Source organism: Lathamus discolor, chromosome 4, assembly GCF_037157495.1.
Source record: "Lathamus discolor isolate bLatDis1 chromosome 4, bLatDis1.hap1, whole genome shotgun sequence".
Classification (NCBI taxonomy): Eukaryota; Metazoa; Chordata; class Aves; order Psittaciformes; family Psittacidae; genus Lathamus; species Lathamus discolor.
In genome coordinates, this window is record NC_088887.1 from 24443372 (window position 1) to 24458339 (window position 14968).

Below are 14968 nucleotides of genomic sequence, written 5' to 3' on the forward strand. Positions count from 1 at the left end.
AAAGGGTAATTTCCCCTGATTATGGAAAATCTTGCTTCAGGATTTCCAGGATTTCATCTCAGGAACAGGCTTTGATCAGCTTGCTAGTGATTGGGCAATGTCAGCAGTGACACCAGGAGAAACTTGACTGACTAGTAGGATAGCGGCAGCTGCGTAGCAGTTCAGAAATTGTCACTGGTGTCTTAAGTGGTGGATACAGGCACCAAAGAGGCTGGTAAGGGCAAAAGCACTATTTATAAATGCCTCACACCAACAAAATAAACAGAAAGCTCACGATGCAGTCCAAGCTACTGTCCCATCAGCTACTTATTCTGCACTGTTAAAACTGATTTGAGTTAATCTTGGGATTAAGTATGAAATGCTAATGCCTCTGCCATATCTGTGATTACCCTCCTCTTGAACTGTACACCTTGAAGGATTGGAAAACCCACTTCCCATTACTCTTAGCTCACAAATGCTTTCGGTTTTCAGATGCAGTTTCTCTTCCATCTCCTTTGCAAGTGTGGATCCTGGTCCCAGGCTTGCCTTTTTTTCTAAGCACTAGGAAAAAAACCTACAAACATCCTTCTTCTATCAACAGATGACAGCTTTTATACCTTTCTGCCTATTCATAGGTGGTTTCTGTATTTCCCTTGGCCTTTCAGCTCTCTAATGATCACTTCTAGTCTGGCCATGCAAGAATTCCCCCACAAGTACTGAGCAACTCCAGCTGGAGAATGCAACCCAAAGCAAGCATGACCCGTGCTAATCCTGTGAGAAAGCACATAACTGCTGTCTTCCTCTGGCTGTAATTTTGAAGATCCATGTTAGACGTACAACTGCTCGATGGATGCTAGGCATTGATGCTGTGTTCCCTCCAGAAGTAGTCAGTAGTAGGAGTGGGAACGTAGCCTTCTTCACAAGTGTAGTTGTGTTTCAACACAACCGCCCCGTGATACAGATGATTTCACTGTAAAGGCCAAACTTCATAAGGCAGCGGAGAAGATATAGTTATTGCTACAACCAACAAGTATGGGCCTGCTTTTCCAATCCTTTCTCACAACTTCACCTCCTCTCAGCTTGTGCTTGTGCTGGTTTTGTGGCTGCAGCAATGGCCAGCAATCTATTCTGCAGGTAATTTGAGCGCATAAAGAAAATGGAGGGGAGTACTTTTATTTCCTATTTGGTGAGCTAAATTAGCTCACTAAGTTGTGAGATGATTATCAGAGCTCTATCAAAGCTGACACAAAGTAAAGTCTGGTGACTGTGAAGTTGAAAATAGGGAGGGGGGACTGGGATTGTGATGTCAGTGGAATGCTGTTGCTGGGTCATACAGGCATCAGCAAATGCCACAGCTGAAATTCAGTGCAAAAAGAGAGACAGAAAAAAGAGGAGAGAGGGGTGTAAATGTCACCTCTTTTGGAGACAGCGCATCTTTAGTTCAGCTGCTAAAGAAGCACTTCCTCGTCACTTCTGGAAATCACATCTATTTTTCCTCTTATCGGAAACTTTCTTCAAGGCCTCACTGTGATGAATATTAGCTTAGAAAAATAGTTTGCTACAGGACAGATCTGTACTGTCAATTGTATTAATGTTCCAGCCAGCAGATATTGCACTCTTACTGCTATGTGCATATACGGAAGTTTGAATACAAATAGACCTCCAACATATAACTAACAAAAGATGTGTAGCACTAATATTTCTATGAAGACAAATCACACAATAGACTCCTGGACTTTAAACAAACCAACTCTATCTTACATTACATGGATTTTGCTTCCCTTTCACAGCATAAATATATAGTTTTAAGTTTGGATCAATGGCGATCAGTAGGGGACTGATGGTGCTTCTTTCTGCTATTTGTTCATCTAAATGATACAAACATTCAAGTAGCCTCTGAGAGGTATTTCTAAGCTTTAATGTCACAGGGACACAAAGGTGTAAATTGATGCCCTCTTAAAACGTCTTTGCTAAAAATTGTCTCTCTGAAAAGAGGAGCATATCAAGGTGTGAATTTTACCCTGATAGCAACTGTCACTTGATTGAGGTGCTAAATGTGAAAGCTGTTATTTTAACTCAGATCAAGACAGCACATGAAAAACATTAACCCGAATTAAAGATAATTAAATCTCAGCTATTGTTGGATAATTTTTCCTTTACTTCTCCATCTTTTCCCCAGTAATGGACTGCATTTAGTCATAATTATAAAAAGGTAGCAACTGCATGAAAGTTTAACTGGAAACCAAGGGTGTTAAAGGCAGAACCCAGCCATCCAGTCACCACACGCATGCAGATTGGCACCTCCTCCAAAGCATCACCGGAGTGCTCTCCCTGTGGAAGCTGAGGTGGTGATAGACCCGTCCCAGTGGGGAAGCTGGAAGGCTGCACACCCAGCCCTCAGGAATGCGATGCTGCTCTGCGCTGCCAGTTGGGACATCAGGCGAGAGGCTGCACATGAGAACTTCCTTACAAAATATTTAGAGCTCTGTAACTTTGCCCTCTAAAATCCCCATGTTGATGAGACCTTGATGTATGCTATCTCTTGACTCTGGCAGCTATTTTCAGCACATCAGCCTGACTTGCCTTGGGCTTGTTTAACTAATGCTGATAAGGACAGCTAGTACCAAAAAGCTCAGCAGTACAGAAGTGCCTGTTCCTTGCAACACTGGACCACTATAACCAATGTCAAAAATGACTGGAAAAAAATAACTTGTTGAAAATTTTTTTCCAAAAAGCTACAAGCTAAACCATTCCTTTCTTGTAGCTCTAGATGTGGTACCACAGCATCTTAAACTGATCTCATCTGATTCATAGTCCTGCCCTTTCCCTGTCTGCTGCAAACCAGGCCCACCCCCCCACCCCACCCCACCCCCCCCGCTTTTCTTATGCCAGCTGGCACTCAGGCATATACGCAGGAAAACATTTCAGGGAGCTCAGCTCGCTGAACACAAGCGGTATTCATATTTGGCCAGCCTGGTTTCCCAAACTATCCTATCAGCTGGTGTCATGAGCTGCAGTTCCAGCGCAAGTACACAGGTGGGAGTATCACTGGTGGGGGGAGAGCAGGGCTGTGGCACCTCTAGTTTAAATAACCAACCTCCAGGTAGACTCACACCTGACACCCGGGAACAGGAACTGTCCCATCCTCCTACCTCATCTCCCCTCTCCTGGCCAAACATCCCTGTGGCCTCCCTTGTGCTGACTCTGGCCTGAATGATAGAGTAAACTGATGGAGTCTGCTGATCCAGAAGAAAATGTGTTCCAGAAGAAAATGTGGTCACTCCCTTCTACAAGTAGGAATCCAGACCAAAAGTCCCAAAGATACTACTTGCTCCTTCTCTCCGTCTTTCTTCCCTATTTTTAATCTTGTCCTTCTTGAGACATGTTGTTATGTACATGAATGGTAAAGCCTAATGGGGAATTTTCCCTCAAGAATTGCAGCAGCTGACCACAGCCGCTCCTCCAGCACAGGACAGAAACTGGAACAGAGAAGAGCTCCATTTTATCACACAGTTGTGTCCTTTGTGATCTTGTGTAACCCAAGCATGGATGACTTCCATTTCACTGCTTCGGTAGGTCCAGCCAATGAGTAACTTCACTTGATATTCTTCCACCCTTCCCCTCAAAAACCCAAACCAGTAGTAATTTCACTTTGTGGAAGCATTTCCAAAGCAGGAAACACAAATCATTTACAACTAGGGTTTGAAATTAATGGATAATTTACCTTAAAAATTATTGCAGAAGTTACAGAAATATGCAAACCATTTTATTCAGGCTCCGAAAAGTTTAGTTTTGGACATACTGGTTATACCGAACAGTCCCAACCACACCATTTTTTGTAAACTTATTTTAAAATTATTTCTGAATTTATGTTTTGGGGTTTCTTTGTGTGTAAAAAAAAAAAAAAAAGTAAAAATTCAGAAAATATTGTATTGATTTTATTATTCCAAGGTATTTATACATTTAGACTGACACTAACGTGGGAGTTCTCATACTGAAGTTTTTCTTAAACACTGGAATGACTTTTTAATATTTAATATAAATTTTAAGATTTTAAGAGCATGAGACAGCATTCTCCACAAAATACATGCTAAATGATTACCCATTTGCAAAATGTGTGTGTGGACTGCAGACTTCTGCTCCAGGTGCTCTCTCTTCCTTGTTGGTTGGATTACGCTTTCACCCCAAGAGCTTTTTTTGGGCTTGCTCCAAAATGCTAGCACTAGTAGAAATCTGTTCAAAAAGTTTTGACCCTGACCTTTTCCTTTGTGAGTGGTCATTTCACAGTTATCTTTTTCCCTCATTGTGTTTTGTGTTCCAGGAAGTATATAGGCCACTCAAAATCTACAGAATGTCACATCGTCTAATGAATCACGTAGTTTTATGCCTTATTAGCTGGACCAAGGTTTACAGTGGGGAAGGGGGGATTTTTTGCTTTTTAAAAATAATTATTTTAACATTGTACCCTGATGTACTTTTAACTTGCATGAGTGTGAACAATTTTCAGGACTGTAAGCATGACTGCATCAGTGTTGCTTTTGATTTATGAGACCAGGAATAGGTTTGTCTAGCTAGACAAAGCATGGACCTCATGTTTCCTAAATGCAGTGCAGTATGTATTTTAATTACTAGTTAGGATTTATTTCACAGAAGAATGAGCATCTCCATTCTAATGACGAATCATTTTCTCTTTCAGTAATGACTGTGATTGCCTCATTATACTTTCCATGGTGTATAATTTCTGTGTTGACACAAGTGAATGTACAGCAAGAAACCTCACTCATCCAGTCAGCCTAGGGTATGCGAGTCAGTTTGCCCTTTAAAGCACAAGTCTGCAGCACATATAAAACAACAGAAGAAACCAAAATCTTAATCTTTCAGGTTCTGGTTCCTGTGGATTACATGAAGGATACTTTCCTTCATAGAAAGGAAAGGCAATTCTGTCATTAAATAAAATGCTTGAACTCTCCCAATTTAAAATTCTGTGCTTGACGTATTGTACCTCACTTCTTATTGGGCATATTCGTTGCTAAAAGGAGATCTAACAGATACTGTGAATTGTCACGTCCTTATAAGATGTAAGCAGTACTTACCTGAACCTTTGTGAAAAATGACAATGCATTTACCCTATTAGTAAAAAACTAATTCTGAGGTGTCAGGTAAAAACTGCTGCTTTACTTAGAGCAACCAACCATTCTGAAAGATGACAGTGCACCTTCATATATAGTCACAATTCCAGCCACATATGGAGACACCACTGATTTCCTTTACTGAACAAAAGGCATAACACCTCCTTTTTAGCTAGGTGTTTGGGAAAACACCCTTATGAGTAGTCACCTATTCATCTAACAAGGGTAGAAATAACATTGTTTCTCATACGTACAGAACATGACAGTATAAAAATGTATTTGAACCATATTTATTAGGGACATCAAAGAACAACAACAAAGAGTAATATGATCCCTTTCAAAATTTGTTTGGACTGCAAAATCTGGACTGCATAGCTTTTGCATTTGTGTAAATATTTGGTTATGGGGACACTTTCTTAATTTAGACAGAGCTGTACACCTAACAAAGGAGATGGTACCTTTACAAGAGCTGTGGATGCTTCATCCCTGGAAATGTTCGAGGCCAGGTTGGATGGGGGTTGGAGCAACCTGGAAGGTGTCCCTGCCCATGGCAGGGAGTTGGAACTAGATGATCTTTAATGTCTCTTCCAACCCAAACCACTCTATGATTCTATGAATAAATAATAGTGGCAAAACCATGTTCATGCCAGTTAAGAGCTTTATATATTGCAGTATACAGTAACACATGCATAGCAATATACAGTACGCATGTTGCAGCACACAACAATACACGCCTAGCATTGAATGTATAGAACACAATTATGGAGAATAGACTTCGTCAAGTCTGATTCATCTTCTGATAAACGTAACCAATGGCTTTGCTGTACAAGAATACAGCCCACGGTCTGGAATCGACCCCATTGCTATTTTGGACACAGGGCAGCCGTGCCTTACGACAAGACCCGACTGCGTCCCTTCGCAGGGGGGCTGATCACCCTTTTGTCTCGCTTGCGGGCGTTCTTCAGTTCCAGATCTTTCCGTCGAAGGACTTGTGCTCAGTGTAAGCGAAGCACAACACGTGACAACCGCGTTGCCATGGGGACTGAGCGAAGAAACTGCCAGAGACGGGGCTACCGTCGAGAGCGGGGTCCCCCTTCATGGCGGTGGCTGCGCTCTCGGCACCCCGGGCTGCGCTTCACCGTCGTGGCAGCCTCACCCTCTCAGAGCGGGGCTTGGGCCGTTGGACCCGGGGCGGCGGGCGCGGTGAGCCCAGCCGACGAGGCGCGCTGCCGCCGACGAGGCGCGGAGAGCCCAGTCCGCCCGGCGGCCAAGGTGCGCGGGCGCGGGCAGCGGCGGAGGGCGCGCCGGGCGGCCCGAGGGGCTCCGCGGAAGCGGAGGGTCGGGAGCGCCGGGAGCGCGGCAGGCGACACTACCGGAGGGGCGACCGCCGAGCCTCCGCGGGCCTGGGTGCTGCCCGGAAGTGACGCTGCTCACTCACCTGCTGGGCGGTGCGCGTGGGGTGGGGGAGGTGCCCGCCGGGACCGAGCAGCCGGTGCCGGTCGCCCGCCGCTCGCGCCGCGACATGGAGCGTCCGCCGCTGGCCGTGGTGTCCCTCGTGCTGCTCTGCTGCGCAGGTGAGCGCCGGGAGCAGGTGGGCGAGACGGGGTGGGACGGCAGGGAGGCGGCTCTGTGCGGTTGGGTTTAAGGGCCGCGGGCGGCAGGGCTGGTGGCCGCCTGGCTTCTGCCGCGGTGAGTGAGGGGCACCGGCCCCGCCGCCTCTCCGGCCCTGCCTGTGTGCCTGAGGGAGGAGGCGGCCGGACGGCGGGGGGCTCCGTCTCAAGGGTGGGCGTCGGCGCCCGGCCCACGCCCGCCGGTGGCTGATGCCGGGTAGCGGCGGCTGAGGCGCTGTGCCCGGGCGGGCGGTGGCTGGGGTGCGCTGCGGAGCCGGCCGGGGCTTTGTTCGCCACCCGCCGGAGGGGCGGCAAGCGTACGGTCGCGGTTTTGTCTCTTTGCTCCTTCCTTCGCTTACCCCAATCTCTATACAGCCTTCGGCGTGGCCGGAGGCGACCCTCCGCGCTCCGTGGGCGCGGCGAGTGTGAGCATGAGGGGCTTTCCCCGTGGCTGCGGGCAGTGCGCTGCGCGCTGCCCGCCCGTCGCCGCCGTGCGCTGCTGCGGAGGGATGGCGACGGGCGAGGTGGCTCCCGCCGCCGGCGTGTGGCGCTCAGTGCGCCAGGCGCGCAAGCCGAGGTGAACAGAACAAACTATTGAACGAATTCAGACCATAGACCCCAGCCCTGCCCGTGCAGTGCGTCCGGCTTAAAGCCTGGTCCCGGTTTGAGAGGGTAGAAGAGGCGGCTTCCAAAGAGCCCTTGCGCCCCATTTGTCTCAGACTGGATGTCCATGATGCAACTCTCTGGAGGAAGCATGAGAGGATTTGAGGGTGGCGGGAAAGGAATTGAATTAGATGGATTTAAATTCGTTTGTTTTTCTTGCTGAGAGGAAACAAAGGAGTAGGCTTCTCAAAAAAACCCAAACCAAACAAACCCCCCTGCCCTCCAACCCTTTCCTCCTACAAAAAACAAGTCAGTGGGCTTGGGCTACTTAAAACCAAGCAAATGTTTTTCAGCTCTTAAATAAGGTGTTACTGTGTTCCTGTAACGAGCTCGATTGGAGTCCTGTGTTAACGTTTCCTAAACGTATTTTTAAAGCTATGTAAGTTTCCACTAAATTTGACCCAAGCTCATGTGAAACTACAAAAGATGACGAAACAGGTTCAGAGTGAAATGTGCATCAGTGGTGTCAGGAGGCCAGTTTTTGTTTCCTGTTGAAAAGTTAATGTTTCTGGTGATGCGAGGGCTGTTTTGGGAAATTAGTCATGGGATCAAAATTCTGTGCCTATAATGGAATAATGAACTCTCATCTCCTGCATGGAAGGATTTTGGTATTTCTGCCTTAACCCTGTTTCTCTAAGCAGAGCTAGAAAAGAGATAGATGCTATCTAAGAGGTAAAAGTTACAAGTGTTTTGTTGAGAGCATTAGCGATTAAGATTTATGTTGAAACACTTCATGTAACTTCAAGCTGTGAAAAAAAGTTTTATTATTGTGAGTATAACTACACATACTGCAAATGAGCTGGATCGCTGCTGGGGTATCATAGAATACCAGGTTGGAAAGGACCACAAGGATCACCTTGTCCACCAAGGCTATGATACCATAAAGCTTGGAATAATTAATATATGAGGAAATGTAGTTTTGTTCTGGCTTTTCACTTAGCTCTTCTGAAGTATACAGGTGTTATCAGACATCATGGTGAAATTGGACACCTTCATAAAGAAAGTATTATATTTGTGTTTTGATTAGGAATATCTTTTGCATAATTACTTGGATGACTATACCCTGAAAAACACATGCATTTCACAGTCCTCGGATAGAAATAATTTAATAATCTATGTATCATAGGAGTTAATATATCCTCTGAGCTTGCTAGTTTGGTTTTTTCTTTTCCATCAGATTAACATTTCTGGGTCTGTGTTCCAGATAGACATTACTTCCTTCACTGAGGGAGCGGATGTCAGTAAGTTGCTGCTGTCTGCGTAGACCAAATATAGAGGAAGCTAATTTTTGTGCAGTTGAGTGAAAGCTGTTGGCAGTGGAGGATTGTCTAGGTGCTGAAGTCTTTACTTGGGTTTGTGGTACTGGAATAATTTGTCATCTTATTTTAAGTCTTGCACTAAGTGCTGTTTTCATAGCTTTCGTTCCCTCCCTTTAAGCTTAATTTTCCTTGTTTCACTGTCACTAAAAGTAGAGGATGTAAAAGAACCAATTTTGTATAAATAAGGAGGTTTATCTTGACTGTACAAAATATGCCTTCATCAGGTAAAGGGGCTATACCATTATGTGTTGAAATAGGAGAGTGTTTGGATTTAAGCTGTCCCTGAACCCTGCTTGGGGGTTTAATTCCTCTGTGAGGGTTCATTTCACAGTCATACATAAATAAATTGGGAGCTTCCCTTTCCCTTGCATGAAGGGAAGAGTTCATCCTTGAGCGTTTCAGAGTATTAGGGGAGAACAGTTCTTTCTTGCTCTATTTTTATAATTAGTAATGAAGTAATTTTAGTGTCAGTGTTGGCATTAAGTGCCTGTGCAACTGATAAACTTGTGGCAGTTTCTGCTGGCATTGGTGCCTTCTGGAAGATGACCGCAAAACAGGCTGGTGTAGTGAAATACAGTCTTATGCTGGTTTGCAGACTTCTGTTACGAATTTACAATTGGATGACTATTTCTGCACTCATAATAGCTCTTACAATTGTGCTAGTTCTTCTCTATCTAAACTGCACTCCCAAGTCAGTGAAGAGGGAAAATTTGCTGGCTATTTGAGGGGTCTGTTGGTATGTATTGTAGTTGTGCATGATCAGTCATTTTAACTAGTTGGAGATTCCTAACAAGTGGAAATTTAGTTTAACTTAAATGAATGTTATATAGCTGTCAACAAATCCTGCACTATGGTAATAGAAATGATGTACCTCTTCAGATCTTGAAATACTTTGTTGAGACAGCTGGTATTAAACTGTTTTCCAAAGGGCAGCACGGAATTCTGGTTTGAAGAGGAAAGCTCAGTTGTGATGTTAAGTGCTGGCTTTTCGTTAGGTCTTATGAATGTGTAAACTGTGTAAACCAGGTTTTTCTGATTTATCTTAAGCTTCCTAGAATGTGTGGTCATCTCAGGAGCTAATGCAAAATAAAGTATTGTTTTTCACTGTCAGTTGCACTCAGCATGTGTTTGCCAATGCTGTGGCTTCAGAGCAGGACTCTGTACCTATTGGTAACCTTTTCTGTGCTATACAGTGTAAAGGAAATCATCTGGTTTAATTCAAGTTTGCGTAGGGTTTTAGAAAATAGAATAAGTATAGGCGCCTAACTGTGATCCTGATTTAACAAATACACCTATGGCTGTTAACCTTTAAAAAATGTGTGATAGCAGAACACAAGTTTTCAACAACTAGAAAATGTTATCATAGCCAGATTATTATCTTTGTATAGGTGTTCAAAAGTGTTTACATGGTGGTGATCCATTTAGCTTTTAGAAGATACATTATACAAAATAGTGATGCTGTGCGCATAAATGCTGAAATTGAGGATAAGAGTTTAAGTAGAGTTTTATGGTAAATAGTCAGGAATTTCTTTAGTCTGTAGTGGTATCTTTTACTGCTTCTCTTGTAATGGTGGGGTTTTTAACTTTTTTAGTATTTGTTTTAGTAGTAGTAGTAGGCACTTTTGTACTATATTGAATTTCTACAATGTGTGATGCTTTATTAATAGAGTATTAAACTTTTAAATAAAAATGAAAGTGCAGGTAAGCTTTGAGAAAAGTCTCTGGTTATTGCCCTGTAATTAAACTTGCCAAAGTATTTCCAACAACATGCACGCCGGAGCTGAACCTAATGCAGGCATAGCAAGTCAGCATTTGCTGGCTCATACGTGTTGTCAGATGTGTTTAATAAGGAACTTAAGCCTGTTCATGTTTCTATGCATGCAACAAGATCTTGGAGAAGCTTAAATTAGGAGGAATTCAACTACCACAGGAGATAAATAATCATTTATACCCCAGTCCCTTAATTGCTAAACCTGGTACGCTTCATCCTGTTGGCGAGTAATTGTAACAAGTTGCAGGATTCAAGCATCCCTTGATATAAAAATGTATCTGAAGTTCAGGACTCCTTTCTTAGGTTTCCCAGATCTTGGTGTTTCAAGAAGTATGAAAAGCTTTACTGGAGATGCCTTGAACAGCTAGTTACTGCTGTGACATTGACCCTGAGATTTAAATTGGTAATACTGCCTTAACTAATCTGTGTTATCAGAAAGTATTTTATGCTTCAGAATGCTGCTGTGGAGATTATTACAGCTTGTCACTTTGGTCTCCTCTCACTGCTCCCTCCTCCCCCGTGCTTTCTTCCCCTGTGTTGCATCAAACTTCAGCTGCCTGCCTGTCTTCACTTCCAGTGCTTGTCACAGCCTCTCCTGAAGCCAAGTCTGCTTAATATAGAGATGGAACTACCATTCCTAAATAGCTTAGGTTTAGCTCCTATTGCTGCTTTACAAAAAATACATTTCCATATGAACACTTACCCAAGTTACTGATATGAGCACTTTGTTACTGATTGCCTTCGTGCTTTGAGAAATGCTTTCTGAGAAAATCGGAATCTTCAAATCTGTCTCAATATCAGAATTTTAAAACTTAATTGCCACAGTGCCCACAAAGATTTGTACAGACTAGGGAACTTGGTTTGGGTGCTAATATTGTTTTAGCATACTTCCTGACTAATTTAATCATTTGTTGCTTGCGTGCATTCATAAGCTTTTAATGGCAGGGATTCTGTTTTTGTTCTTGTTGCAGCTTCTAGTTCATTTCATGGAGCTTTCAGAAGCTGTGTGAAACATAACAGAAATTTGAACAATTGTGTGTGTGGCTCACTAACTTGTAAGAATGCACCCCCAATCAATCTAGTTGTGCTTCCTTCTTTCTTTCTTTCCTTTTTTTTTTTTTTTTTTTCCTTTCTCTCTGTTTAGGGAATTCCTCATTTTACTCATTTGCATCTTTCAGGGCATGGTTTAAGAAGAGCCACTTCAGCTTGTTGCCATGGAAGTAAGTGGCAGTGAAGCTATAGTTCTATGAAAATCTGTTTCATTAGCAGCTTCAGCATCCTTGCTGGTCATTTCCTTTACTGGACAACTTGATTGTGTGAGTGTGTGGTGAATGGGTCTGAGTAGAGGTGCTTAGAACTTTCATTAATTCTTTTTAACTGGTTAGATTGCATGATTTAAAACAAAGTATTGCCAACAAGTTGTCCTGGTACAGGACAGAAAGGAGTGACAGGAAGAACATTAAGGAGGAAAACCCATTCTGCTTGATTGCTGTTCTTCCATAGGAGAGAAATGTTTGTATAACCTTGGTATGTGGAGGGCTTAGCTGGGGAGACTGACGAGTTTGCTGGATCAGGCAGTCAGTTGAATGGCTATATATTATCCCAGAGATTATTTTTGCATCCCATTTTGTGTTGTACCTGGCATTTGTCTGGCTCCATGGTGAGCCAGTCCAGGGAGTTTCATAGTATGAAAAATGATACATTTTTGTGAGGTCTGTCTTCTACCTGTTGCTTTTCCTGATCCAACTCAATGAGATCGAGTCTGAGTTGTAACAAGAGAGTCAACTGGAACCTCAAACCTGCATAGGTGGTGTGTGTTATTATTGTGGTTTGTTTTGGTTTTTTTTTTTTTTTTTGGTGGGTTTTTTGTCATCTACATACTGGATCATATGTTAAAAATTTATGTTGTGGTAAAGAGGCAAGATTTGGAGCTACATTGGTTGTAGGCTGGAGGCATTCACCAGTGCTGTGATGTCCTTTAACTACTATTAAGAAGCATCTGGGGTACTTTATGGTCACAAGTTTTGCAGTTCTTCTTGCTGCTACATTTTTTAATAGATATGTTTTTCATGCCCCATAGTTAAAACCTATGCCTAGTATGCTGAAAGGTGATTAATAAACAAGAAATATTTAAGGTGCTAGAGAACTGTTTTAACTTGTGCAGAGTAAGTTTGTATATTTACCAGTCCTGCATTTTCAGTTCTTCCTTTTAGATGTATTAACAATATAAGCTAAAAGGAATGTTTCATCTCCATTGTTTTAAGGCATGTAAAAATTGTGTGTGTGTGTATATGTTTTAAAGCCTCCCTAAGTTTTTTTTATGACTGGCTAACTTTGTGGTTATTTAGGGTGAATATTCTAATTCTTTGAACTTAGTCCCTTCTGTCTGTTTCTTATCTGAAGGTGGGGAAGTGGAATGGAGGGAAGCAAAAGCGGGCAGGCAGCCACTTCTTTGTCATTGTTATATTTCACCTTTCTATTAATAAAAACCCAGCAATAACAAAACAAGTTAAACCCCAACTCTGTACTGTTAAATTAAATAAGTCGCAATCTTAATGCAAAACTTGTATGTACTAGGAAAAAGCATTGCTTGTTCAGTAGCTTGAACGAGCCAAAACCTCTTTACTCAAGTGAAAATAATATGGCTGCTCAGTTAAGTGTTTGATTGCACTTAACTCCCCGATGCATTGACTGACAAATGTGCCTAATGCATCCACACTGCAGAAGAGCTGCTTCATTCAGTTTTCTTTTAAATGCAATCAAATTGGCAGGAAAAAAAAAAAAAATCAGGTGACTGGATTGCTTAGTGACTGTATAAGCCTTCAATACCAGTTTGTAATGGCAAAATAAATGATTTGCAAGGCTAAAAGCAAAACCAGCTCATGCAGTTGACGTAGGCAACATAGAGGAGAGGGAGGATTTTGAATGAATACATCATGTCAGGATTTGGGTTATGATTTCTTTTTTCCTCCGGAAAAAAGTCTTTGTAGTGGTTGGTACTCATTTCATTACTTATTGGCTGTTAAGTGCAGTCTGAACATACAGTTTCACATTATGGGTGGCTGCATTACAGGTGTGATGTGGTTAATTTCAGGTGTCCAATGAGGTTGTTGCTACTTCCAGCAATGGTGTTGGGTTCCTTCTGCTTTCCTTCTTGTCAGAGCAGCTTCATGCAGCTGCTATGTGAGTCCATTCAGTCGATGCAGAAGACAGCTGTTTCTGTAGTAGGTTGTCTTACTGCTGGGTGATTTCACTCATTCCAACCCCTTCCAGGCTGTACAGCCCCACTCGCTCCGTGATGGCATTGCTGTGGCTGCTGTAGGTGAAATGTGGTTGCTCTCTGTGGGTGGGGCTCCCTGGCAGCCTGAGCAAACCCTTGCCAAGGCCAGGGCAGCCTCATAAGCCTTTCTGTCGGTGGCTTTGTGCTCCTGCCACATAACCTGCTGTTGGGAGAACACCACCAGGAGAGAAGAGCAAAACTTCCAGTGCAGTGTCTGCTTTTAGCAGAGTCAACTCTTTGTTTTGCATTTCTGCCTCTTTGCATAAAGTATTAGGCTGTCGTAGAGGCAGGTGATGGCATTAAACCTGAGGACAAGAACACAGGACCTCAGCGAGTCCAAAGTATTGTAGTTGCATTCCCTTAATACTGCAGGTTGAATTAGGTCATGCCAAATGATTGAAATGTGACCAAGCATTAAACTCAGAACTCACAGTGATCTTCTGTACATGTTGGTCTAAACAGTACTCCTGTGCTTAAAATTAATCTCTATTTGTGCTACAATATCTCCTCCCCTCCTCCAAAAGTGCATCCTTTCCTTCAGTAATGAGATACCAATGTTCCCTCTCTCCCCTTGATAAGCAGGTTCCTCTCCAGTAAGGTCAGCTGCTGGAATTGCTAGGATACTTGGCTGGTGACTTTGGGTTTATCAACTAAAAAGCTTAAAGAGTATGTTGAACAAGTAAGGAGCACAAGGACAGTTGTAAAAGGAAAGGGATATTGGAAAGGATCTGAAGGCAAAGGGGATGTCGGGGAAGAAGTGAAAGTTGTGGGGAGAGAAAAAAGTAAAAGATCAGTAAAGCTTTAGCTGGTGATATATAAGTTTTCTTAGTTGTGTAACTATGCCAGCTGATTTCGGTGAATTATGTTTTGGAATCAAATTAAACTCATGCTATATATTTGCAGGGTTGGGGTTATTTGTAGTTCTGTTCATATAAGTCTTAGGAATTTTTTTATTAGTTTGGGAGGATGACTAAATTCTAAGTTCGTTGTGCAAGAGATTTTAAAGTGGGTAAACTGGGGCATGGGTATGCAATGCTACATGAATTAGAGCTGGTTACTTATTTAATGCTGTCTAAGGACATGCAGACCAAAAGCATTTTTTAATTCTTTCTTTGAAGAAGTATGCTTAGCCTGTTTCCCGTTGTTTGGTTGTTTTGGTTTTTTTTTTTTTTTTCCCCTTGTGTGATTTGACAGAGGATTTGTGGATTAAGGTAGAC

General features: G+C 42.9%; 1 protein-coding gene across 3 annotated transcripts in view; it reads left to right on the forward strand.

Annotated features, from left to right (window-relative positions):
• Positions 1–6547: 6547 nt before the first annotated feature.
• The window catches only part of CXADR (CXADR Ig-like cell adhesion molecule), a 38256-nt gene continuing 29835 nt past the window's right edge, over positions 6548–14968 (forward strand). For 2 of the 3 annotated variants that reach the window (XM_065676742.1, XM_065676741.1), the window contains exon 1: positions 6549–6682. In XM_065676742.1, the coding sequence (XP_065532814.1) occupies positions 6631–6682 (52 nt within the window). In that variant the 5' untranslated portion in view covers positions 6549–6630. Of the gene's footprint in view, positions 6683–14968 lie in introns of all 3 variants that reach the window. The other variant, XM_065676744.1, reaches the window with a different exon arrangement.